At 35.6% G+C, this 26426-nt stretch overlaps 1 protein-coding gene and 1 pseudogene across 3 annotated transcripts in view; both read right to left on the bottom strand.

Annotated features, from left to right (window-relative positions):
- The window catches only part of CAPN7 (calpain 7), a 41868-nt gene extending 17571 nt beyond the window's left edge, over window positions 1-24297 (bottom strand). Inside the window, exons 1-11 of one of the 2 annotated variants that reach the window (XM_081286999.1) lie at window positions 23915-24297; window positions 20496-20604; window positions 15648-15805; window positions 14122-14189; window positions 10977-11177; window positions 9144-9230; window positions 6263-6389; window positions 5709-5794; window positions 3527-3620; window positions 1633-1779; window positions 588-694 (exon numbers count right to left, since the gene is read on the bottom strand). In XM_081286999.1, coding sequence (XP_081143125.1) covers window positions 588-694; window positions 1633-1779; window positions 3527-3620; window positions 5709-5794; window positions 6263-6389; window positions 9144-9230; window positions 10977-11177; window positions 14122-14189; window positions 15648-15805; window positions 20496-20604; window positions 23915-24016 — 1286 coding nt within the window. In that variant the 5' untranslated portion in view covers window positions 24017-24297. The remainder of the gene's footprint in view (window positions 1-587; window positions 695-1632; window positions 1780-3526; window positions 3621-5708; window positions 5795-6262; window positions 6390-9143; window positions 9231-10976; window positions 11178-14121; window positions 14190-15647; window positions 15806-20495; window positions 20605-23914) is intronic. The other variant, XM_081286998.1, reaches the window with a different exon arrangement.
- Window positions 24298-25716: 1419 nt separating this feature from the next.
- On the bottom strand, window positions 25717-26139 carry LOC308645306 (uncharacterized protein KIAA1143 homolog; annotated as a pseudogene). The gene has a single exon. The product of its transcript is annotated as an uncharacterized protein KIAA1143 homolog (transcript).
- Between the last annotated feature and the right edge of the window lie 287 nt (window positions 26140-26426).

Below are 26426 nucleotides of genomic sequence, written 5' to 3'. Positions count from 1 at the left end.
CCTATCACCCCTGAAGAAACTTCAACAAGAAGATATTTTAAAGTCATTATATTATAAATTATATTTCTTTATTTTCAAGACAACAATTTTTAGGCAGATACCTAACAATAAAGAAAAGCAAATGCTAAATTTTTAGTTTATAAATAAGGATGAAGTTGTGAAATACCAAATGCACTTCTTCACAACAGATACTATTTATCAAATCATGGAGCTGTCTAGTTTGCTACTGAATGTGTATTATTGTTTGGATAATGCTCCAGTCCCTACATGTGGATTATCCACTTATAACTTAAATTCTCAGACTTCTCTTTTTCCCATCTTTCCTTGAATTGGTAAGTATTTAGTAAGTGCAAAATATTTTTTCCAAGTTATATATCTCCAGATTCAAAAATTTTGGATTATCTACAGTTTGGATTAACTGTGATTATCACTGAGGATAACTGAGGACAGACTGTAGCAAGCACATAAAGTGAAGTCTATTTTAAAGACAATTTCCCTGTTAACTAAAAGTGACAGCTTCTACAATCTCTATTCTAAATAAGACAGCCTCTTTTAATACCAGAAAGAGAAGAAAAAAAAAAGTTTACCTTTGATAAAGCATTCTGAAAGAATTATCCTTGCTGAACGTTTGGCTATCTGAATGCATAGCTATTCTTTCTGGTATCCACCCAGTCAATGCATGAAGATCAATATTCTGTAATATAAACACATTAAGGGATTGTCAAATGTTTTTAAACTCTTAAATAAATTCTGAAGGCAACTGTTAAATCTCATTGATTTGGTATAATGACTCTGATAGGGATAATCAGAAAATAGTTAAAAGCTGTTTTCTGCTCTGAGTGTAACAGAACTGTCTTAACTGGTAAATCTGATAAAAACACAAAATACATAACAGAAAAAAATGCTTTGATGATGTCATCCACCACCGAGTACATGGTTGCAGGAAGACAGTCATTTCTACTGGTTTACATACATCCCCCTTCTTTCTCTCAAGCTGCACTGGGTAAATTAACAGGCAATGAATTAGAAGACTAAACTAAAAAGTATCTGAAGGACAGAGCAACAGACAAGGAAGAAAGACTACTATGACTTTTACATTCTCCACCTAGCATTATAAAATCCTCAAGAGTGAAGGAGGCCTGGTTTTAGGCAGGAAAACCAATCAAGTACAAATAATGGGTGATTTTCATGTATCACTTGATTTCGTCTTTACAAACCCAGAGAGGGGAATATAATCCTTATATGACAGACACACAAAGAGGCTAAGAAAGGCAAACACCTTTTCCAAGGTCATAAGCTGGTTAGTGTCAAAATTTAAAGTCACATCAATCCAATTTTTGGCTTAAGTTTGTTAGTTTATCTCCTACAACTAAAGGATAGTAACACACAGCTCAACATTAGTTATATTAAAGTTAGAGAAAATCAACACCCTGAACCTTAATTTACACAATGTGCTACCCCTACACAAGAACATATATTCCCCATAATAAGGAGACTTATCAACATTTCTCAGGGGCTGATAATCTACTCTGCTTTCTCTTTTCCCATAAACAAAAACATCTATAACTTTTCAAGTTTAAAATAGTCATATTAGACAAAATAAGTCTGTGCTTGGATCATACTATTACTTACCGAGTTGGATCCTGGGAAGTCATATCCTCCCATAACTTTCATGTATGCTTTTTCTATAAGAGACACCCATAATTCACTTTTGTTGTTGGAATAAGAGCACAACAATTCTCCCTTATGGTCAACAGGTAACTGGTCATCAATTATTACCTATAGAAAGAGAATATTAACTTTCTTAGGTGAAACAAAATATCTGAAAATCCTATCAAGGAAAAAACTTTCAATATAGATAAAAGGCACAGTCTATTATTAAGATGATGACAGTTTCAGGCTTCTAAAATCCTAGTCAATTTTAAAATGTTGGGTTTTTGTTGTTGTTTGGTGAGGGGAGATGCTGGGGATTGAATCTAGGACCTTAGTATCTAGGTGAGTGTTCTATCACTGAGCTACATTCCCAGCAATGTTGATCATTTTAATATGGTGTCTTACAAGCTTAACCTGTCAGGTAAGCCACTGGTTAACATTTCATAAAACTACAAATAAAATTATTAGAAATTCTAAAATGTAATTATATTTAAATAATTTTAAAAGGACCCCACCATTAAGATAAGTAACACTGTTATCTACCATTTTATTCTAAACCTGTAAAAAGACTATTTTCTACTTTTACAACTATGTAAGATAATAGTCTTTTTAATAAAGTAATAGTACTTTTACAAAAAGTACAGCTAAAAAATATGTATAAATAACAGGAAATAAACACCACAAAGATACAGTATGTAATTCTTATTAAGTTTAGAAGACAAGGGGATAAGAAGAATTTTGATTGAAGACTAACAGAGAAGATTATGCACTGCATTTTGAATAAGGTACAATTTTAGAAATTACACTGACATGAAGAGGTAAACCAGTTTGTTGTTCTCGTGGTGGTGGAGCTGCTGCTGCTGCTGCTGTTAGGTAAGTGCTAACATGGAGCTATATCTCCAGCCCTACGACTCCACTTTGAAAGATTTTTCAAACATGAGGTTAAGAAATACAGCTCAGAAAAACATTCTCAAAAAAAAAAAAATTGTTTTTAAGTAATCTTCTAGAGTGGCTCTTTATGGGTGCTCCCAGACAACAGCATCAGCATCACAAGGAACTTGTTAAATGCAAATTCTGGTCTCAACCCAGATCTACTGAATCAAGAACTCTAGGTGTAGGGCCCAGCAATCTATATTTTAATAAGCCCTCCAGGTGATTCTGTGCACACTAAAATTTGAGAATTACTGAGCTGGAGAGTAATGACTTTCAGACGGGAATCACCAGGGAATCTCATTAAAATGTAGATTCTCATTCAGTAGGTTTGAGGTGAGGCTTGAAATTCTGCAATTCTACCAAGCTCCCAGTTAATGCTGAGGTTGATGCTAGAAAATCATGACAATGCAAGGCCCTTAAGTTATGCATATTTCACAAAAGAAAATTTAGAAACTTCTTCCATCATCTTATGGCTACAAACTCTTCCTCACCTAACAGACTTAGCTTGTCTGATTCCCTTTTATTCAAAAAATTACAAACTCTCAAAGTTTATTTTAAGTATTAATGATCTTTAGAGTTCAATGTTACTTACTGGAACTTTGCATAAATTTTCTTAGAACCACTTTTAAAAAAAGAGTGTGTATGTGGTGGGGGTGGGTACGACTATAAGACAAGCTGAGGCAGGCATATATGAAGAATATATGAGTCCAGGAGTCTGACATCAGCGTGGGCATCATAGTGAGACCCTATCTCAAAACAACCACCAGACTATTTTTCATGGATTTTATTTTTTATTATTAGCATGTGACACTATTGGGAGTAACATATATAAAAATCACAGACTCAAAATCAACTAAACTGACTTTTAAAATGTTTACACAGAACATTTCTTAATTGCTTCCACTCAGATTCAAAAGTATGTAAGGGAAGAGACATTCACCTTCCTGGGGACGCCATTGAGATGAAGTTTTACCATATACTTTCCGCATGGATTGTACTCTGGTTCACCATCCTTATTCTGGGGATAAATTATGCTTTGTAAGGAAAAATATTAAAATAATAATATTAATATTCAATATCAACTACTATATAAGATATTATATTCCATTTAAACATATCCCATTCAGACATTTGTTACTGTCTTACCAATTTTATAAAATTGTATAAAAATTATTTTTATACAATTTTATAAAAATATAATATTTTCCTATAATATAACATTTTCCTAAAATAGGCCTAGACAAAGAATTTCACTCTAATCGAAGGGCTCACTATAAGTAAATTTAGAAATGTATTTTATAAGATCATAAAATAGGGCATAAATTTTACAACATTCTGAAAAATCCTTAATTTTTAACTATACACTTTAATAAAGCACCAAGTGGATATATTTTAAGGCAGTTAAAATAATCTTTTACCACTGAGGTAAAGAAAAGAAGACCATTTCAACTAATAACAAAGGTATAAGTATAATGCTGATAAGCTTACATAAAATTATACCACAAAATACTTCTAAAAACTCTCTATCAATTTTCTTTTAAAATAAATTTGGGGGGCTGGGGATGTGGCTCAAGCGGTAGCGCGCTCGCCTGGCATGCGTGCGGCCCGGGTTCGATCCTCAGCACCACATACCAACAAAGATGTTGTGTCCGCCGAGAACTAAAAAATAAATATTAAAAAAATAAAAATAAAAAAAATAAAATAAATTTGGGCCAAATCACTCATACTGCAAATTATTTACTTAGTATGGCAAAAAGATGAAATTAAAGTCTATCTAATTATCTTTGTATTTGGGGGATTTAACACACAAAAACCACTCAAGAAAAACTGGATGAAAGTTGAGGGTATAGCTTAGTTTGGAGAGTGTTTGCCTCATTTGTATAAGGCTCTGGGCTCTAATCCCTAGCACCACCAAAAAAAAAAAAAAAAAAAAAAAAAAAAAAACTGGATGAAAAAATTATGCTTAATAATTTTTACAATGAATGAGTTTAAGCTAATATAACATTTAAACTAAAAGTATTTCAGAAACATTCTGAAACAGTTCTTGTCAATAGAAAAATATGCCATTTTGTATTTTCTAGTATCAAGATTAAAAATACCCACTTTAATGATTTTATTATATTTTGTTAAACCATACATATTATTACACCACATACTCTATACAAAAATTTGAGGTATTTTCCAATTTTCCCTTTTTGTGTGTTAAATTTTCAAAATCTTGGGCTGGGGATGTGGCTTAAGGGTGGCATGCGCAGGGCGCTGGGTTCGATCCTCAGCACCACATAAAATAAAATAAAGATGCTGTGTCCACCGAAAACTTAAAAACAAATATTAAAATTCTCTCTCTCCTCTCAAAAAAAAATTTCAAAATCTCAAGTCATTTTATACTTATAGCCCATCTTAATTCAGACTAACCCATTTAAGTATTCAAAAGCCATATGTGGCTAGTGGCCACCTTACTGCACAGTACAATTACAAAGTGTCATAAATATAATGTGATTTTACTTTGACCTCATTTCAAAACATTTATTCCATTTATATTTTTTAACTACATATGCACATGTACTGATTGCTTTAGCATATCTTTCCATCTATATGAATCATTTGCAAAAGGGTCATAATATTCTTGTGATAGGCCTTACTAGGCCTAAGTTTGTAATATCTGGTTAAGAAACAATTATATGGAGGGGAGGGGGGATAGTAGGGGATAGGAAAGGTAGCAGAATACAACAGTCACTAATATGGCATTATGTAAAAATGCGAATATGTAACAGATGTGATTCTGCAATCTGTATTTGGGGTGAAAATGGGAGTTCAAAGCACAATTTGAGTCTAATGTATGAAAGATGATATATCATGAACTATGTAATGCGATAAATAATCAATAAAAAAAAAAAAAAAAGAAACAATTATATGAGGGCTGGGGATGTGGCTCAAGTGGTAGCGAGCTTGCCTGGCATGTGTGGGGTGCTGGGTTCAATCCTCAGCACCACATAAAAATAAAGATGTTGTGTCCACTGAAAACTAAAAATATTAAAAAAAAATTCTCTTTAAAAAAATATGAACATTAAAAAAAAAAGAAAAGAAACAATTATATGAAAAGGGACAAATCAAAATTTTACCTGGTAATCAACTTCTTATTAAATCTTCTTTCATAAGCTGCACTGATAGCCAATGATGCCACAAAGGAGCAATCTGATACTATTGTCTGTTAACAAGATCAATGTATAATATGTTTTCATTCATATATCACAATAGCTTAATATTTATTCAATGCACCCAAAATTTGATTTTTTCTTCTTGAGTGTTGTTAGGAAAATTATAGAAATGTCAAGTTGCTAACTCATAAATTCTACTCACACAAATCCTAGTAAAGTATTTCAATAAAGTTAATTTAGAATAATTAGATATTTAAGTAGTAAAAACCTTTTATATCTATTCCCTATCAAAGGCAAAATTCAGAATCTCAAGTTTCTCATCTACAAACATGAGCATCCATAAATGCTCAAAAATTTATTCATAGTTACAAATTATCTCAATCTTTAAATGCATTGAATAAGTAACTGTTCCAATTATACTTATGCATAAGAATATATAAAATCTAGGGAAAAAATCCATATTTAAATTTTCTTAAAATGCTAACTTGCACATAAAAGTAGACAAAATAAATGTATACCTGCTTTATGCTAAAACTGGACACAGTATATATCATTGTTGGATTGTTGGTGAGATCTTCTGGTCGTACCCATTTGGAAAATGTAGTTTTTTGTTTAGGTGATAACGGTAGCTTGCCCAATCTATCACTGAGATAATAAATAAACAAACAAATAAATAAACAAGCAAACCTAAAAAGATGACTTAAAGCCAAAATTAAATATCCTACAGAGTATATTTTTCCTCTTTGGTATAGTGATTTTATATCTATACTTATATCTTCCTAACATAACTCTCTAGTCTCAATCTGGCTCTTTACCTTGAGTCCAGACAACCTGAACATCCTCAACTAAATAAATATACATAAATAACTGCAAAGCTAAATTAAATTTGTTTATATGTACTTTAAAAATATAATTTAAAAGTTTAGTTTGAAATGCTTATGTTCAAGAAATTCAGAAATAAAACAGTGCCAGGACAACAGTATAAGCTAATTCATTCAAAAGACCATAGGAAGCTACAAAGCCTTAACCTGGGTCTTGAACTCCTCTCTGCAAGGCTAATTGAAAGTAGCTAATTTACTGAGTATCAGTTCTGTGCCAAGCATCCTCGAAACAACTCTATTAAAAATAGTTCTGAAGTAGGCTTAAAGTGATTAACACCAAGGTCATGTAGCTAATGAAGAGTACAACTGCATTTAAACCAAGTTGGTGCCAAATCCACCATTCTTACCCATTACCCTCTACTTGCTCTGTGCTGTAATATTTCTCCAGAACTGATATACAGCACCAAATAAAAACTTACCTTTTCCCAAACCTTTTCCAGAGGAAGAATGACAAATCTTTGGATTTCAAAAGATTTCTGGATTATATAAGGTCTATGATATGCAAACTACAACAAACATGATATTCTGTTTTCAAAGAATGCTGATAGATACTAAGAGAAAGGATTTTGGAGTCAGGTATGACTTGCAAATTTTTGGCCAAAGTATTATTTTCTTCATTGCTGGACAAATCTAGACTTTTAATAAGCCAATGTTGGTTGTAAATCTCTGAGTAGAATACGGCATACACCATTTCTTAAACTTTTCTGATCATTATCTCACATAACTTCTGGTGCTACAGGCTTGGTGCCTGTGTAATATTAGGAGCTGATTATAAATAGAGATCTAACTCAATTTAGAGGAGCTTAAAGATCACCATCATAAATTCTGAGGGGAATGTGGATGTGTAACCGACGTGATTCTGCAATCTGCATTTGGGGTAAAATTGGGAGTTCATAACCCACTTCAATATAATGTATGAAATATGATATGTCAAGAGCTTTGTAATGTTGTGAACAACCAATAAAAAAAATAAAATTAAAAAAATAAATAAATTCTGAGGGGAAAATTTAAGACTACTTCAAACTTATAATAGAGAAATCGAAGATTCCTGAGGTGAAATTATGAAAGTTTAAAATTTTTTAAAAATATTTGAAACATGTAGCCAAATTATTATAATTTAGTACTTATTAAAATAAGTATTTTTCTATCAGTTAACCCTTATATACACCTACACAGTGCTTGCTATATAATAAGCACCACTCTAAGTGCTCCATATTTTAGTAACTCTTTTAATCATCACAGTATCCATGAGGTAGGTTCTATTATTATCCTCAATTTTTATAGATGAGAAAACAGAGAGATTTAACTTATCCAGCATCTCAGGAATTCAAACTGGAACGTTCGTCTCTAAAATCTGTGCTCTTAACATCAAAGCTATTAAAGTTTCTAAGATATAAGGATTCCTTAGACTCCAATTATTACTAGCATCTCACAGTTGGTTGCCAGAGGGAAAAAATTAGGTTGACTTATTAGCAGTCAGATATCTAATTCTTAGCCATTTAAGAATAGCAAAACACTGGAAAATGAAAAGCAGCCCTATTGTCCTATTTTTTTTTAATTTATAATATTGTAAGCATTTTTCCTATATTTTTAAAAAGACTTTTTATTTGGGTAGCATATATATTGTATGGATGTACCATTATTGAATTATTGCCATAGCCCTAAATATTTTGTCTCAATAATTTTTTTGCTCTAACAGATGCTTTTGTAAGGGTCTTATGTTTTCTCTCATACTGTTGAAGCAAGCGAGAAAAAAGGAAAAACTGGTATGTAGATTGGGGAATCTCATGAAAACAGAAGGAAGATGAGGAGAGTAGAGGAAGGGGGTCAGGAGGATAGAGGAAGAGAAGGAAAGGCGAGACACTAGGAAACAAAACTGACCGCTGGTATGCATGCACCAATATGTAATGACAAATCCTACTATTATGTATAATTATAATGCACCAAGTTTTTAAAAAATATGCTTTAATGAATGCTCTTACTACATACACCTTTGAACTGTATATTGATTTCATTAGGACCAGAAGCTGGGGAGTCCTGAACGGAGCAATATTTTTAAGGTTCTTGACAAACTGCCATTGTCCTTTCTGAAAGGCTGTGTCAATTTAATACCTTTTATAATTCTTCCTTAAGTTGAATCCTTTTAGTAAACAATGATACAGTTATTCTGTGCCACTTTTCCATTCAATTCTTTTACTGGCTTGTATTTCTGTTGTGATTCAATCAGCCAACAGGACAACTGTTACTGAGTACTTACTTTGTGCCAGACCTGTTCTAGTCACTATGAGTATGTTTGTTAGGTCAAAGGAAGTCAACATAAGCCATGACAAGGGAACTGAAAACAAAGGGCTCCTACTGTTATCTCACCTCTTTCCCACAGACACATCGCCCAACAATTTTCCTTATTAAAAATTTTAGTTACAAGCCTATGAATTAAATCAAATTTCAGAGAACTAATACAGTACTGACATTTTTAAAAATGGCCTTGAAAGTAAAAATTACAACAGTGCTTACTTACCAAAAAGGCATTGGGTAAGCAAAACGTTCCCTCAGATCAACACTCATGAAAGGAACATATTCTATACCATTTATTTTTGATGTTGTCCTATAAAACACAATAAAAAAAATCCAAGGTAAATGTTCAAGTCTACCTTAATCATAATCTTACTTAAAATCTCTAAAATTTAAATGACAAGGTATAGTACTACATTGAAATTAAACTGACACCTCATGTTGTTAAATATATTTGGACAAAATTTTCATAAAATAATTAAATATCACCAAAAAAAATAATGCAATTCAATTTAATGAGAGTTTTCTTTAAAGACTTAACATCCCAGGGCTGGGGTTGTGGCTCAGTGGGAAAGCACTAGCCTAGCCTGTGTGAGGCACTGGGTTCAAGCCTCAGCACCACATAAAGATAAATAAATAAAGGTATTGTTCATCTACAACTAAAACATTAAAAAAAAGACTTAACATCCCACTGGGTTTGTTCCCCAGCACCACATAAAAATAAATTAATAAAATAAACGTATTGTGTCCATCTACAACTACAAATATTTTAATAACTTTATTTATTTATTTTTATGTGGTGCTGAGGATCGAACCCAGCATCTCACACATGCTACGGGAGCGCTCTAAAAAAAGACTCAACATCCTTCACAACAAAACTTCAGTGTCAAGTAGGCACAGTGGAACACTCCTGTAATCCTAGAAATTTGGGAGGCTGAGGTAGAAGGCTTACAAGTTCCAGGCCAGCCTCAGCAACTCAGTGAGACCCTGTCTCAAAAATTAAAAAGGGCTAAGGATGTGGCTCAGTGGTTAAGCACCCCTGGGTTCAATCCCTTTACCAAAACAAAAACAAAATAAAACAAAAACCTCACAAAACCAGTGTCAAGATAGGCCTTTCTAGAGGTGATGAAAGTCTCCTTTTTGTCCCTTAACAGGACACAGAGCTAATTCTATACTGAGCCCAAAGTTATTTTGAAATCTAAAAAATATAGATAGCATTTACAATTCTGAAAAAAAATATGCTCTCCTCATTTTCTGGTTATGGGAATGTGGAACAGGTAGTGGAAGAAGAAAGTGTTACAGGTATCAGGTATGGTCTGTTGACAAAGAAGGTTTGAGTAACTTTGCATATTTTCTCCTTGTTTTGTATACATATATGTTTGCATATGTTAACTATGTACTTCCTGTGTCTCCTCTGAGAATAACCAAAATGGCTCAAAGATTTATCTAACTTACACTGCTTCAGCAGGCAGTCCAGGGTTTCCACATTACTGTGTTTCACACTTTTAATATGCCCTGAGTCTGCTTTCAGGGACACTGAGCTGTCTATCTAGACCAGAGGTGTGGAAATGCTTTTTGTAAAGGGCTGGATGGAATACAATGTAGGTTTTGTGGTTTCTGTCAAACATATTCTTCTGTTTCATTTTCTTAAAAAGAAAAAAAGAACTGAAAAACTATTCATAGCTCAAGACTTCTATTTGCTGGTCTAGAGTGCTATTTCAACATAACATTTTTCCCCCATTAGGGCTTTAGTTACAAAGTTACATAGACTATCATACTCTGCCATAGGTCTGTTTTGCTCCTTAACCTTTAAGACTCAATTTTGTAAAATGCCAGGAGTTACAGAAAAACACATTATGTCTAGTAAAAAAAAATGTTAAATACAAAGATATATTAGACCAATAAATTTTAATAATTTCAAGTTGTGACTCTAATTTACATTTATATTACAACATATAACAAAAGTCTGAATACAATTCAGCAAACCTAATGAGAGTAAAATTGCCTGCATCGACATGTTAACAAAATTCTCATTGCAATGAAGTATAAATGGATTTACCTGAGCACTTCTATTTCTTCCGCTGTGTATCTCTGTCCTTGTGCATCACATGACTGTTGACTTATGAATGGCTGAGGTTTTTCAAGGAATGGATTAGGTCCTAATGGAAAATGTGTTCTCACTGGTGGTGGCTTTGGTTTATTACTTGTGGACTTGATCTTGCAAAATGGTTTTGTCAAAGGCTCACTCAATGCTTCTGCTCTATAACAGAGGTGCACATACACATACAAAAAAAAGTTCTAGTTTTTCTTTTCAAATTAAGCCTTTAGGAAATAAAATTTACTCCAAGAACTAGTCAAGCACCCCAATGGAAAACTGGTATATAAAATTTGTACATAGTAGTCAAATTTTAACTACTAAAGCTAATCCCTTGTAAATATTTAAGTAAATATTTTTGCAAATAATATTAAATTGTCAACATCAATTGAACACTTACACCAGATACTATGCAAGGTAAGGAGTATACAAGAATGTATAAAACAATCTCTACCCTAAAGATGTTCATGGTTTTCCACAGGAGAAAAAGAACTGCATCAAAATGACAGATGCCAAGAAAGAAGTATTATATGCATAACAGAAATTATAGATTTTCTGATTGAGAAGAGAGGCTGAATAAGGGAAGGTTGCTTTGAATCAATGCCTGAGCCACAGAATTATTCACCTAGGGAGTAAGCTTTTTTTTTTTTTTTTTTTTAACAATTCAGCAAACCTAATGAGAGTAAAATTACCTGCATCGGTAAGTAAAATTGCCCTTTTTTTGGGGGGAGGGTAGTATTGGGTATTGAACTTTGGGATGATCTCAACTGAGCTACATCTTCAGTCCTTTTTACTTTGAGACAGGGTCTCACTAAGTTAACAAGGCTGGTCTTGAACTTGCAATTGTCTTCCTTCAGCCTCCCAAGTAGCTGGAATAACATGCATGTGCCACTGTACTCAGTAAGAAAGCATTCTTACTGAGCATGTACAAAATGTGCAGAAGTATGAAATAGCAGAGAGAGTTGAGGTCATTTCAAGAGAATGGATATAGCCCTTAAAAAAGGTACAAACAAGAGGCAGCAGGTGATGAGACAAGAGGAAGGCAGGGCTTGGCTTACAGAAGGCCTACAAGATATGCAAGTGAATTTTGACTTTCTTCTGTCAAAGAACAAGGTAAAAAATAAAAGTTCTTAACCTAAAATCCATATATGAACTTCTAGAGTCCTGTGAACACTCAGCCAGGCACAGAGGCGCACACCTGTGATCCCTGCAGCTTGGGAGGCTGAGGCAGGAGGATTTCAAGTTCAAAGCCAGCCTCAGCAAATTAGTGAGGCCCTAAGCAACTTAGCAAGACCCTGTCTCTAAATATAACATAAAATGGGCTGAAGACGTACTCAGTGGTTAAGCACCCCTGGGTTCAATCCTCAGTACCAAAAAATAAAAAATAAATAAATAAATAAATAAAATGATCGTGTGAATACTATGAAATTACATGTTAAAAAATGCGTATGTACATTTTCCTACAAAGTGGACTGATAATTTTCAACAGATCCTCAAAAGAACCCATGACTGTCGCACACACACCCTTTGCTTAGAAGATGCACTTGGGAATACTGGATGATGGGTTATCTACACATGTGGAGAGCAGTGACAGTGACTGGGAGACCAGTGTCTGAGATTGGGGTCCCTTATGACTTCATGGCTGTGGCATGCTTGGTGACTGGGAAAGTTTCTATGCAAAGGTGTTGGATGCCCAGTTGCTATGGCAATGCTCTCTGTGAAGAGACTCTGTTCAAGACTCTTATCAGCTTTGACCTAATTATCAGGCACACAGCTCCTGGGAATGAAGGAGCTGCCTTGCTAAGATAACCACAATGTTTCACCAGTTATGCTGCTCCTGCATCTGCCTGCAAATTAGGACTTTGAGAGCTGCACAATGCTCCTAACATTGCACATTGCAACTGTTGAATGTAACTGAGGAAATAGCTGCTTACTACTGTTAACTCTGTAACTTTCATGAATACAAAGAATAATGCTTGCATAGTCTTTTAATCTGATTAATGAGACATATATAACAAAGATAGCTGGTGTCATTCTTTAGACCTGCTTCTCCATCAGAGAGCAGTGCTCCACCTGATCCCAGCTGTTTTATCTTCAAGATCTGCATGTGTTACTCTTTATTTTTTCCAATCTCCCATCAGCCCTCGCCAGAACCTGCTAGTTTGGCAGCGATGGTCACGGCATAAATAGGTAATAAAAGTAGGCTGATTCTGACTGGTGAAAGAAGTCAAGATGGAAAAGACAATTATGTGTCAAATGCTCATTTTCAAGAATTTATGGAAACAAACTAAAGGTTCATGGTGATGAGGAAAATAGGAATGATTAATATACCTCAATTAAAAAAACTGAAAATTATATAGCTATTCAGAGTTCAAAAGGAAATAGTTTAATAATTCATAAAAGCAATCTCCATCGTTTTCCTTTATCTACAACCCTCTTTCAAAAGGTATAATTATCTTGTGCAAATCTACTCATTCTTTCAACAGGTATCTAATGAGCACACACTATGTGTCGGGTAAGGTGCTTGGTGATAGCACTGAACTTACATTTAGGGAATAAGCATTCAAAGAGACATATACATTAACAACAAATAGGATAAACTTGTGTATTTCAGTTTAGAAAGAGCTGTGGGAAAGAATTTTTGAAGAGAATAAGCAGGATAAAGTGCTGGGGAAGATTTGGTTTTAAATACAATAGATAGTGCTGGCCTCGCTGAAAAGTTGATATTTGAGCTTGAGATGAAAGAGCTACATATATGGCATAATTTGGGGAATGAGTATGGCTAAAAGCAGGATTGTTCTCAACCTATATTTTTCAGTAGCTCTAGAAGGTTTTCTGAAAGTTTTCCTCTTTGGAAGTTTCTCATTGTAAGTATCATAGTCATTTCTGTACTCTGTATATAAAAAACTAAAAACACTTCTTGACTGATTAACTGGTTATTTCTTGAGTTTAAAGCAAAGAATTAGAGGAATAAGGTAGGACATCTGGATCTCAGTCTAAACAAAGGTTTTTTACTATGATCTCTACCATTCATTAAGATAAATATTTTATGTAATAAGTAACAAATCACATTCTATCTAGGATAAGAACTTGAGAGACCAAAACTCACCTATCTAGTGCTTGTCGAGCCAACTGTTTCAGTTTATTTTGCAAGGTTTTATCAGCAGTTTCATAAGACTTAAGAGGAAAAAAAAGAAACATTTTAAAGCTTAATTAATTTTTAATTGACCGATATTTTTATGCAAAAAAAATTGCAATGCACATTATAGTTCTTGAAATTGAGGAAAAATGACACTTTAGTTTTCTCTTTAAAAATTATGATTTTAAAAAGTGTTGAAACTTGTCACTGAGGTGAACTTAAAAACGACTGAATGTGAGCTGGGGCTATAGCTCAGTTGGTAGAGTGCTTGCCTTGCATGCACAAGGCCCTTGGTTCAATCCCCAGCATCACAAAAAAAAAATTAAAAAATACTGAATGTGGACAAGTGCTAAATAGACCATAATTGTACAACCACTGTGCCATGAAAGGCTGAGTGATAAGAAACTTAGGAGAACTCTTACCTATGGTCTCAAACACTTACAGAAATCAGGCTAGATGGTTTTTCTGAACACTACTGAAAAGCTGGCACTGTGTAAGACACTGAACTAGTCTTTACCACTTTACCTCTTCCTTCCAAATACACTGTATTCTTAAGCACCACATGCCCCCTGAAGCAGAGCCCGAACCAAGGCTCTCTAGGGAACAATAAAAGCCACCCAAGCATATACATTTGACATTGAAAATTAGTAAAATGCTCCCAAACCACTACCTTATTTTTTACTGCATAAAATTGAAAAAAATAAGAGTTTATTCCAAATCATCGATTTGTGATGAATTCTTCCTATATTAAGTTAACTACTAGAGTATAAACATTTAAAAAAATAGTACCCGGGGGGACTGGGGTTATGGCTCAGTGGTGGAGCGCTTGCCTCACATGTGTGAGGCACTGGGTTCAATCCCCACACCACATAAAATGAAAACAAACAAAAATAAAGGTAAAAAAAAAAATAGTACCTGTAATTTAAAAAGCAATTGCCTAAGTGACTCAATCTTAATAGTAACAAAATTATAGCAAGCTGTGTAAAAACCCATTTCTAACTTTCTACTCTTCATCATCTTTTACATGATTAATTTAATTTAGTTCCATTTATAATGATGGAAAAATTCTTTTCTTTGAGGAATTAACCAGAACTCATTAGTAAAGGAAGAAATTTCTTCTCTTTCCTTTTTTTGTTACTGGAATTAAACCCAGGCTGCTTTACCACTGAGCTACATCCCCAACCCTTTTTAGGTTTTATTTTAAGACAGGGTCTCATTAAGCTGCTAAGGGCCTCACTAAGTTGCTGAGGCTGACGTGAAACTTGGGATCTTCCTGCCTTAGCCTCCTGAATCTTGGAAATTACAGGCACATGACACCACATCCCTTTTTATTTTGTATTTCAGAAGGGGTCTTCCTAAGTTGCTGAGGCTGGCCTCTAACTTGTGATCCTCCTGCTTCACCCTCCTGAGTGGCGAGGATCACAGGTATGTGCTCAGCAATAAAGGAAGAAATTTCTGAACATAATTCTACAAGTTTAACTTGAAGCTATACATACAGTTTTCAGACAGAGATCCACAGCTTCTGTATACAATTCTATAGCATCTTCAACATTCCCTTTCTCATCTTCATCAAAAGCTTGTGTAACGAGGAAATGGGCTCGCTCTAGGTCCAACTGATGTTTTGATTTCAAAGGATCAGCACTCTTTGACTGAACTAGGATGATGAGGCGTGGGTGGGGGGGAGAAAAACATATGTAAATAAGAAATATTACTTAAATATAGCCAGAGGACAAAATACCATTTTAATTCATTTGATGTTCTTTACCAACACACTATACTCTTTCATTTAAAAAGCTTAACAAAGTATTTTTTAAAAATCCTTAAAAAAGTACTAATCCCCACTTATCCCTTTTCTTGGTATTAGTGATTTGACTCAGAGGCACTTATAATACCACTGAACTATATCCCCAGCCCTTTATTTTATTTTTGAGACAGGGCTTTGTTAAGTTGCTTAAAGCCTTGCTAAGTTACTGAGGCTGGCCTTGAATTTGCGATCTCCTTGTCTCAGCCTCCCAAACTTCTGGGATTATAGGGCTTTCTCTTTTTAATCTTTTTTTTTTTTTAAATGAACACAATACCTTTTTTTATTTGTTTATCTTTTATGTGGTGCTGAGGATCAAACCCAGTGCCTCACACGTGTTACGAAAGCACTCTACCAGTGAGCCACAGCCCCTTTTTAATCTTTTGTTGTTGTTGTTGGGATACCAGGGACTGAACTCAGGGGCACTTGATCACTAAGCCACAACTCAGTGACAGGGTCTCAATGAGTTGCTTAGTGCTGTGCTTTTGCTGAGGCTGGCTTTGAATTCGTGATCCTCCTGCCTCAGTCTCCAGAGCCACTGGAATTATGGTGTGTGCCACTGTGCCAGGCTCTCTTTATAATCTTAATTTTAGGGCAAACAAAACAAAGCATTGGAGGGTGAAGGGAGATGCAGCTATTTGATTCATCACATGATAGACACCAGAAACCAGAAAAATTAATAACCTTTTATCAAAAAAATGTTTTCCCTGAATTTGTCTCCCTATAGCACTTCCTTCATCTACAAAATAAAATATTAGTCTTCTTCACATTCCCCTTCCATCCTAAAAACAAAACAAGAACCTGGAAAATACTACATCTTAAGAAACCCCATTATATTTTAAGGCAATTAAATTTTTTTTCAATATGGACAATATTTGTATAATATGATATGCTAGGCCCTAATGACAAAGTTTCTGCTTTTCTATTCATTTGAGTCCAAAATAAACTACCATATAGTCTTACTGCTCTTTGAAACAACTATATCCATTTGTATTTATTTTGCAGTACTGGGAATTGAACCTAGGGCCTTGTGCATGCAAGGCAAGTAAGTGCTCTGCTATTGAGCCACACCCCCAGCTCCTTTCCATTGTTTTGTTCTGGTTTAGTGTTTACTGTTTATTTCTTATTTTTAGTGCATTATCGTAACAGTGGGGTTCATTCTGACATATTCATAAATGCATATAACAGTTTTCTCCATTTCATTCCAATATTTCCCTCTTCCATTTGTTTGTAATAGATATGTCTCTAAGAAATTTGTAACCAGAAAAAATAAAGATCTGCTACAAAAACAAAAAGACAACCCAATTAAAAAGTGGACAAAGTATCTCAATAGACATCTCTCAAATGAAGACATACAAATAACTAAGTAGCACATGAGAAGATGTTTATCATCATCATCCATCAAATAAATGCAAATCAAAACCACAATGAGATGCTTTGTACCTATCAGCATGGCTAAAATAAAAAAGACAATAACAACTATCCATGAAGATGTTAAGGAACTAGAATCCTTCTATGCTTCTGGTAGAACTATAAAATCTGTTAGCAGCTTTGGAAAACAATGCAGCAGTTAATCTTGAAGTAATCCTATTACTCAGCAATTCCATTCCTGGGTATATATCCAAGAGAACTGAAAGCAGCACACTTCCACACAAAAACCTGTATACAAATGATTATAATAGTATTATTCATAATAGCCAAAAGGTGGGGGAGACCCCCAAATACCTATCAATTGATGAATAGATAAACAAAATGTAGTAAATCAATACAATGAAATACAATCCATCCATAAAAAAAGAATGAAGGCCTGCCATATTCTACAACACTGATAAACATTACAAATATTAAACTAAGTGAAAGAAGCCAGACAACAAAAGGGATTAAATGATTCCGTATTGCATAAATCCATTTATATGAAAAAAACCTGAAGAGGCAAACCTAGAGAGACAGGAAGTAGATTAGTAGTTGCTAGGGGTGAAGGGTTGAAGGAATGGGGAGTAACTAACTGTAAAGGATATGGGATTCCTTTTAAGGTTACAAAATGTTCTAAAATTAAATAGTGGTGATGCTTAAACAACTCTGGAAATACACTAAAAATCAATGAATTTTACCATTTAAAGATGAACTTTATGGTATACTAATTATATCTCAATAAACCCATTTTTTTTAAGTTTTTAATATTTTTCTTAGTTTTTTGTTTTGCTTGGTTTGGCCTAGGGGATTGAACCCAGGGGTGCTTTACTATGAAGTTAAATCCAGGGTCCCTTTTTATTTGTGATTTTGAGACAAGTTCTTGATAAATTGCTTAGGGCCTTGCTGAATCATTGAGGTTGGCCTTGAACTTGTCCTCCTGCCTCACCCTCCTGAGACACTGGGATTACAGGCGTGTGCCATTGTGCCCAGCTTTGTTAGTTTCTTAAGGGTATGTGCTGATGTTTTTAAACTTTGACCTTCATTAATATCTGACATATGTGCTAATCCCATTCATAAAATAAAGACATCAAATCTCAAAACTATTAAACTACATAGCCAGTATATCTCAGCCTTGGCATTATTGACATTTTGAGCTGAATAATTCACTGTTGTGGAGAAATGTCCTGTGTATTGTTGAATTTTTAACAATATCCCATGTCTCTACCTTAGATGCCAGTGGCATAGCCATCATATAATTTTTCCCTTATAGAGTGAGTATGTCTTCTTTATCATTTAGTCACACATATTTCTGAAAGGGAATGCCATTATAATGCAATGTTTATACATTTCTCTCCACACCTGTCTGAGGGCTTCCTAAGGGTTCATCTACCACCCAGTGCTTACCATACAGCCCAAACATTCACTTGATAAATGTTTGTTGAAATAAGAAAATATCTATGGGAAAAACAGGAATATCGTGGAAGTAGGCATGAAAGATTGATTTCTCAACTTTAAAGGTAATTTTATTTGAAAACAGTTTATGAAATAAGGTGTGCTATTCATGAAACCAAGCCATTAAATCAAGAATTTCATTTACTTGGTTAGGAAAATGAAATTACTCTCAATCACACTGTATTATTATTATTGTTGTAGTTGTTTTTGAAGTATTGGGGATGGACCAAGGTCCTTGCACATCCTAGACAAGAGCTCTACCACTGAGCTACACCCCCAATCCACATAAAATATTCTGAACACATGAATCAGTATAACTTTCTATAAAGTGAAGCCTAATACACAGGCAATCCATTTTTCAATACATGAGATTTCTGGGCACTGTCTTAAAGTAATCTATAACAAAGGTTGTAATGGAATCAAAAGTAGATCAATTCTACTTTATCCTAACCATATGCTTATAACTGTTCATTCTATTCAAAATGAGTAGCAGAAAGTAATACAAAGTTCATCACAGTAAAGATTTGTCTGCCTATGTATTTATTATTCAGCAACAGAAAAAATAATTTAAAAATTTCCCCAGAGAGATTAATGCATACTAAAACAAAATGTCAAAAAGCAAGTATTTTCTTTTCCACTCATGTGAACAGCAGATTTTGACAAGAATCAACCCCTTATCTCTAACAAAACCACTGTCATTAAGTCTATGTGTACTTCTATCAGAGCACTTGCCATGCTGTTTACAAAAATAAATAAAAGCTACTATGGTTTGGATAGGAGATAGCCCTCCGAAAACCTCCTGTGTTAACACACGAATATTCCCAAGCAAAGTGACTAGATTAAAAGAACTGTAATCTGATCAGTCCATTCTAGTTTGAATGGACTGCCTGGGTGGTAAATGTAGGCAGGTGGGACATGAATGGAGGTGGTAATGGGGGACATGTCCTGGAGGTTCATTTTTCCCTGCAACTACTTACCCCTTCCTTCTCTCTGCTTCCTGGCTGCTATGAACAAAGCAGTGCTCCTTCACCACACTCTTCAGCCATGATGTTCTATCTCACCTTGGTCCCACAGCAATAGACTAGGCTGACCATGAACTAAACCTCTGGAACTGTGAGTCAAAATAAACCTTCCCTCTTCCAAATTGTTCTTGTAAGGTATTTTGGTCACAGCAACAAAAAGCTGATTAACACATGAGCTATTCTAGATCTCTGCTTATATGTCACTTTTCCAAGTTATGATTTTTTTTTTTTAAAGTTCAGCCAAGGATTGGCGGTAGAAAACAATGATAGAGACTATATATATATTGCTGAAATATTTAAACACTGAAGATTAGTCACTTAATTTTAATATCAAAAGAGGGCATATGTCAGAGATTTAAAAAGCCAAATTCTAACAGGACCCCATCTAACTTTGCCAATGACAAATTGTTTGAAAGTAGATCCACTATCTCTGCACATCTAGAAAGTTAGGAAACTGGAGTTTATTATCTTCAAGGCTTCTCTTATAGATCTATCATTTATTTACATATTATGATTTTTTAAGAGGAATGAGCAAAAAGAGTATGAAGACCAAGATCCATAGATGAAGAACAGGAGAGAAATACAGGAAGAATAGATGTAGTGGGAGAGAAGGAAAAAAAAAAAAGCAGTAACAGGTTTAGTAGTCTTTTACTAACCTGCTGAATGTAGAGCCTGAACTCTTTCCAGATACTCATTTATTTTTTCTTGAATATGTTCTAGGCTTGATCCTGCCATCTCAGCATAAATTAAGGCTTGTGCAGCTTCCTAAAAATAAAAAATAAAAATCCAAAGGAATCTAACAGATGCATTACAATTTCAATTTCCACCATTACTTTCTAATTCATTATTTTTCAATAAAGCAATTTACATAATCCTCTAAAATACCTTTTCTACCAGCTTCAGTGCTTTCACAATTTTCATATATTATTAAAATTGGGGTGGGGGGGTGGGGAGGTGGTACTGGGGATTGAGCTCAGGGGCACTGGACCACTGAGCCACATCCCCAGTCCTATTTTGTATTTTTATTTGGAGATAGGCTCTCACTAAGTTGCTCAGTGCTGTGTTGTTTTGAACTCATGATCTTCCTGCCTCAGCCTCCCAAGGTGCTGGGATTATAGGCATGTGCCACTGCGACTGTCGTGACTATTAAAAATTTAAGAACTCAAGTATGAGGCATTTACGACAAACTTTTTTTAGAATAGCTGTGGTTCACATGTTTTATATTTTCCTTATGCATAGATCATATTTAAAATTATATACCTTGAAAAGATATAAACCTTAAAAGCATTACACAAGGGTTGGGGATGTACCTTTGGCAGAATGCTTACCTAACATGTGTGAGGCCCTGGGTTCAATCCCTAACACCGCCAAAGTCAAAACAAAAGCATCTGAACAATAACCACCAAAATAAAATTAAATGTCAAAAAGAAATTGCAAAAAATTATAAAGGTTAAATATCTCAGAAGAACAAAATATTTTTCTCCATAGAAAATACTGTCAAAAGCAGATTTCACTTATATGAAATAAACTTTTAATTAAGAAAACCTCAACTTTTCTTCCAATTATTTCATAACCTTCACAACTAGTTGTGCTATGGTTATGAGGAAGAGTTTCCAATCTCCCCATCACTGTCCCAGGAAGGCTACCAATGCTAACACCTAGAAAGAGCAGACAGTTTCTCTAGTCACAGCACCTTTTCTACAATAACCCAAGCAGATACTATACTTCATGGGGCCTCATACCTGCTTCCAAAGAAGCCATGTTCAGAGCATCACTTATTTAATCCTGTTATTTGAGAAGAAGTTGTTTCACTGAACTGAATGAAATCAATGAGAAAAGTTCAGGTTTGACCCTATTGGAAATTCAACCTAAAGGCTGTGGGGGGTAGAAACGGAAGGACTTCTTTGGATTTCATAACTTACATGAATTTCAAGGGGGGAAGGAAAAAAAAACTTTAAATCTTTACATGCAAACATTAAATATTGTATCTTATAAACCATTATTATCTAAATACAAAGTTAAACCTAACTTCAATAAACTTGTTTTATCTATAAATTATATATTATATATTACTCTTTCAGTTGTCTTGCATATAAATCCTGATTTTTTTAAAATAATTATTTTGCTTTAAAAAAAAGCCAAATTTTAGGCCCAGCTCAGTGGCACACAACTATATAATCCCAGCAACTTGGGAGACCAACTGACTCCCAAGTTGAAGGATCATGAGTTCAAAGTCAGCTTTAGCAACTTAGCAGAGACCCTGTCTCAATATAAATAAAAAGGACTGGGGATGTGGCTCTGTGGATAAATGACCCTGGATTAACATAAAATATTGCACCAAAAAAAATGCAGAATACACATTAAAATTGTTCTTATCAAATCTTATTTTACTCATTTCATTTATATTCAAAGGTGACTAAGAACTTGCTTAGCAAACAGCATCAGGGCAAAAAAAAAAAAAACTAAACTGATCAAGTTTTCATAAACAGTTTCTGAACGTACAACTACTTTTTTTTTTTTGTACTTTTTAAGGATGAAATATTCTTCCTAAGTGACCATGTACTAATTCTACAGGGAAATACAAAGTACTGCAGAATTTCTCTTTAGAAAAAGCTATTTTGCGCTGGGGTTGTGGCTCCTTGGTAGAGCGCTGGCCTAGCACACCGAGGCCCTGGGTTCAATCCTCAGCACCACCTACAAATAAATAAAGGTATTGTGTCCAACTACAACTAAAAAATAAAAAAAGAAAAGAAAAAGCTTTTTTTATATGGCACTATTTTAAAGTATTAATATTTGTCAACTTGGGCTGGAGTTATAGCTCAGTGATAGAGTGCTCACCTTGCATATGAAAGGCAATGGGTTCGAACCTCAGCACCACATAAAATAAAATAAAGGCACTGAGTCCATCTACAACTAAAAAATATTTTAAAAAATCTGTCAACGTTATTTCACAAAACTAAAAAGTTTTCTTTTAAAGAAGTATCACCATATGATATTGTAAAAAGTCGGAAAAGAATGTTTCTGAAACACACTAGAAGTCTTTAAATATGAAATTATAAAATGATGGCAATAAATTATTAGAAGCAAACCATGCTTTACTGATAGCACATATGCTTATGAGAAAAAGACTACTGTATTATCAAAACCTGACATTCTTTCTAGAAGGGATGACAATATCATGAGAATACAGCTACCTTCCTCATTTGGCTAGGGCTGGAGGAGTGTTTGCAAATCCTCAGGACTGGAGAGCAGAGAATGGACAACAGAAGCTCATAACCTTTAATTTAGCAATTCTGCCTCCAATAATTCATCCAAAAGAAATATTAAGTAAATGTGCAAAGCCTTAGTTACAAGGATATTAACCGCACCACTAGTTAAGATGCTGAAAAATCAGAAGGAAACTAAATGCCTAATAGATTGTAAATAAATTAAAATACATGAACACATAAAATACTATGCAGCTATTTTTAAAGTGGTTCGGAAAAACATTCTAATAAGAAGAGGTTTAAAAAGTAGGCTGGGGATGCAGCTTCAAAGGTAGAGCTTTTGCCTAGCACGTGAGAGGCCTTGGGGTCAATCCCCAGCATCGCAGAAAAAAAAAAAAAAGAAAAAATTAGTACGATTCAAGTTTGTAAAAAATATATACACATATGTGCATAGAAAAACCACAAGGATGCACATCACGTACTTAGAATAAAAGATGGGTTTATTCTTTTTTTACATATGTTCTTCAACGACCATGCATTATTTTTGTATATATCACAAATTACTTCCTGCCAGCCATTAATCAGAGCCAAGGGACGGCGATAAACAGCCACTGACTCCCATCCCTAACTACTCCCAGCACAAACAGCTCAGTGGTGGGCATTTGCCAGCTAAGACCGCAGCCGGAGAGAAGGTCTAGCTCCTACGCGGCGACTCAGGCTCCGCACAGAGAGAGGCCAGAGCCCAGGGGGCGCGTGGGAAAAGCGAAGCCAGCGGGCTTGGGCGTCCGCACCTGGACCCCGCCCCTCGGCCTCAGGCTCTGCCAGACCCCGACTCCGAGACTGGGCCCGAGCGGAGTGCTGGGCCCTACCTTATAGTAAAACACCGCCTCGGAGTAGCGGCCTTCGTGGTCGCGCTGCACCGCCAGCCGAGCGAACTGCACGGCGTCCCGCTCCAGCGCCGTCGCGTCCATGGCGCCGGCGTCCCGCGCCAGAGGAGGGAACCGGGCCCTGACGCAGGACGACTCTCCGCGGGCCGCGGGGAGCTGGGGAAAGGACGCCGGGAGGCCGGGGCGCCGCGGAAGGAGCAGGAGAGTTTACTTTCCGCGGTGGAGGTAGGAAAGCCAGCTTTCTCCGCACGGGCCCGCGGTAGCACCGCGCCTGCCAGGCGCAGGCAGGGTTAGCAGCCCTAGGGGCCGCCTCTCTTGGCGTCCCTAGCCCCGCCCACCAGCCGCAGCGCGCAGGCGCAGCCCGACCCTCTGGAGTACCTCCAGAGCTGTCCCTTCTCGGGTGGATATCACGGACGTGCGCGGGCGGTGGGTGGGGCCTGACCATTAGCGTGGAGATGCCCTGTCGCTGCGCACATGAACACCTCGTAGCCCGGGATTGGGTGAACGTAGGCAGGTGTCACATCTGACCTGTGGGCGTCTTCGCCATCTGAGTGAAGGTGGCAGTGAGGGGGCAGCCTGTTGCTGTTGACATTGGACCGGAGAGGAGCCTGCGCTATTCGGATTCTTAAAGTGTAAAGGGTAGACGTAGTGAGCCAATAAGGAGGGTCTCCCCATATCTGCAGGACTAGATTAAAAAGAAGTTAGGAACGTAAAATGAGGATTTAAGGTTCTTTTGAGTTGCACTGATAACATTTTTTTTCCCCACGATCATTACCCTGTAGCTCTATGTATGGTATTTGAATTGTCAACAAACCAAATGATATATTTTCCTTTTTAAAGAATTGCTCAGATTTTCCCAGATTTATTTTCCTCAATTGTGGGCTTTTGTTGTTTGTTTTTTGCAGTGCTGGGGACATTTACCTATCTTTAATTTAATGTTGCAGTAATTAAACAATTAAGTGATTACTTGATTAATATGTTCTCTTCCTTAAAAACCTGAATTCAGCAATAAAAACAAACTTTGATGAATCTAAAAATTTGTGCTGATTCAAAGAAGCAAGCCCTGACAAGATTATAAACCATATGATTCCATTTATAAGAAACATTAGAAAAGACAAAATCTGTAATGTTAGAAGATTAATGGTTGAGAAGGGATACAAAGGAATCTTTGGGGGATGATAGAAATGTTTTATATCTTGATGATAGTGTCAAAATGTCAAACTACATTTGTCAAAACTTGTCAAACTACATATTAAATGTGAGGTTTATTTTACATACATATATGCACGCAAGCAAGTAACAAAATGTTAATATCTACAAAGTTGACATTTACAGTCAGGATTATTGATGGATAGACAGTTTTTGTTTTATTAAATTTTTTTGTATTTTTTTGGGGGGGCGAGGTACTGGGGATTGAACTCAGAGGCACTCAACCATGAGCCACATCTCAAGCCATATTTTGTATTTTATTTAGACCCTGACAGGGTCTCTAAATAAAATACAAAATATGGCTGGAGATGTTGCTTAGGGCCTCACTAAGTTGCTGACACTGGCTTTGAACTTGTGATCCTCCTACCTCAATCTATCATGCTGCTGGGATTACAGGTGTGAACCACCATGCCCAGCTTTTTCTGTATTTTCTAAATTTTCTATGATGAACTTGTATAACAGGAAAAAAAAGTCATTTTAAAAGACATGGGGAAAATATTTTTTTAAAAATACCTTATATACTTTCAAAGAAGACTACTCCTTTTCCTCTTCATTGTCAAAAGGAGGCAGGTGTTTTAGATTTGCTTTTGTAAGTTCTTTTTTACTGAGTCCTGCTTATTTGAAGAAATGACTTCCTTCATTTGTCATCTTTTTTGAGCTTGCTGTTAAACCTGAATATTTTTCATCTGAAAGACGCTTGACTGGTTTTTGATACATGATTCTTCTATGAACTGGAGCTGGTTCTTCATCTGTTTTTGCAGCGTTTATTTCTGCTTTAATTTCATGACTTCTTCAGCTGTCAGGTCTTCCTTTTTTAAAACCATCTCTTGGGGCTGTTCATCACTGTCACTGTGATCAACATCTTCATCCAGGAGCTGAGGCTGGATTCTCTTGGTCTCTATGATGGGCCCTTCCCTGTACCAGACTTGCTCCTTAAAGTAGGACAGGAGGGTGGGTTCAGCAGGCCTCCTGTATAACACCTGGTTCCACTTGCTCATGGTAGATCTGGGAAAAACCCATTCCAGGGCCCCCTTACAGTGCCCAGAGGCAACGGTGTTCACAGGTGACTGGTTCAAAGCCACGCCCTCAATGCCCCACCCCTCCAGCCACACTCCACCTGCCTTCAGTTACCACTCAGTTGATTCCATCATGTGATTAACTCACTGACTGGGCTAAGGCTCTCATTATCCAATCATTTCTTCTCTGAACCTTCTTGCATTTTCACACATGTGAGCTTTTGGGGGACACCTCACATCCAAACCATAACACTCTCTGTTCACAGACA

The sequence above is a fragment of the Spermophilus citellus genome (assembly GCF_964194105.1).
Source record: "Spermophilus citellus genome assembly, chromosome: 3".
NCBI lineage: Eukaryota > Metazoa > Chordata > Mammalia > Rodentia > Sciuridae > Spermophilus > Spermophilus citellus.
Note: the sequence above shows the minus strand (reverse complement) of the source record. Positions and strands in the feature narration are given on the sequence as shown.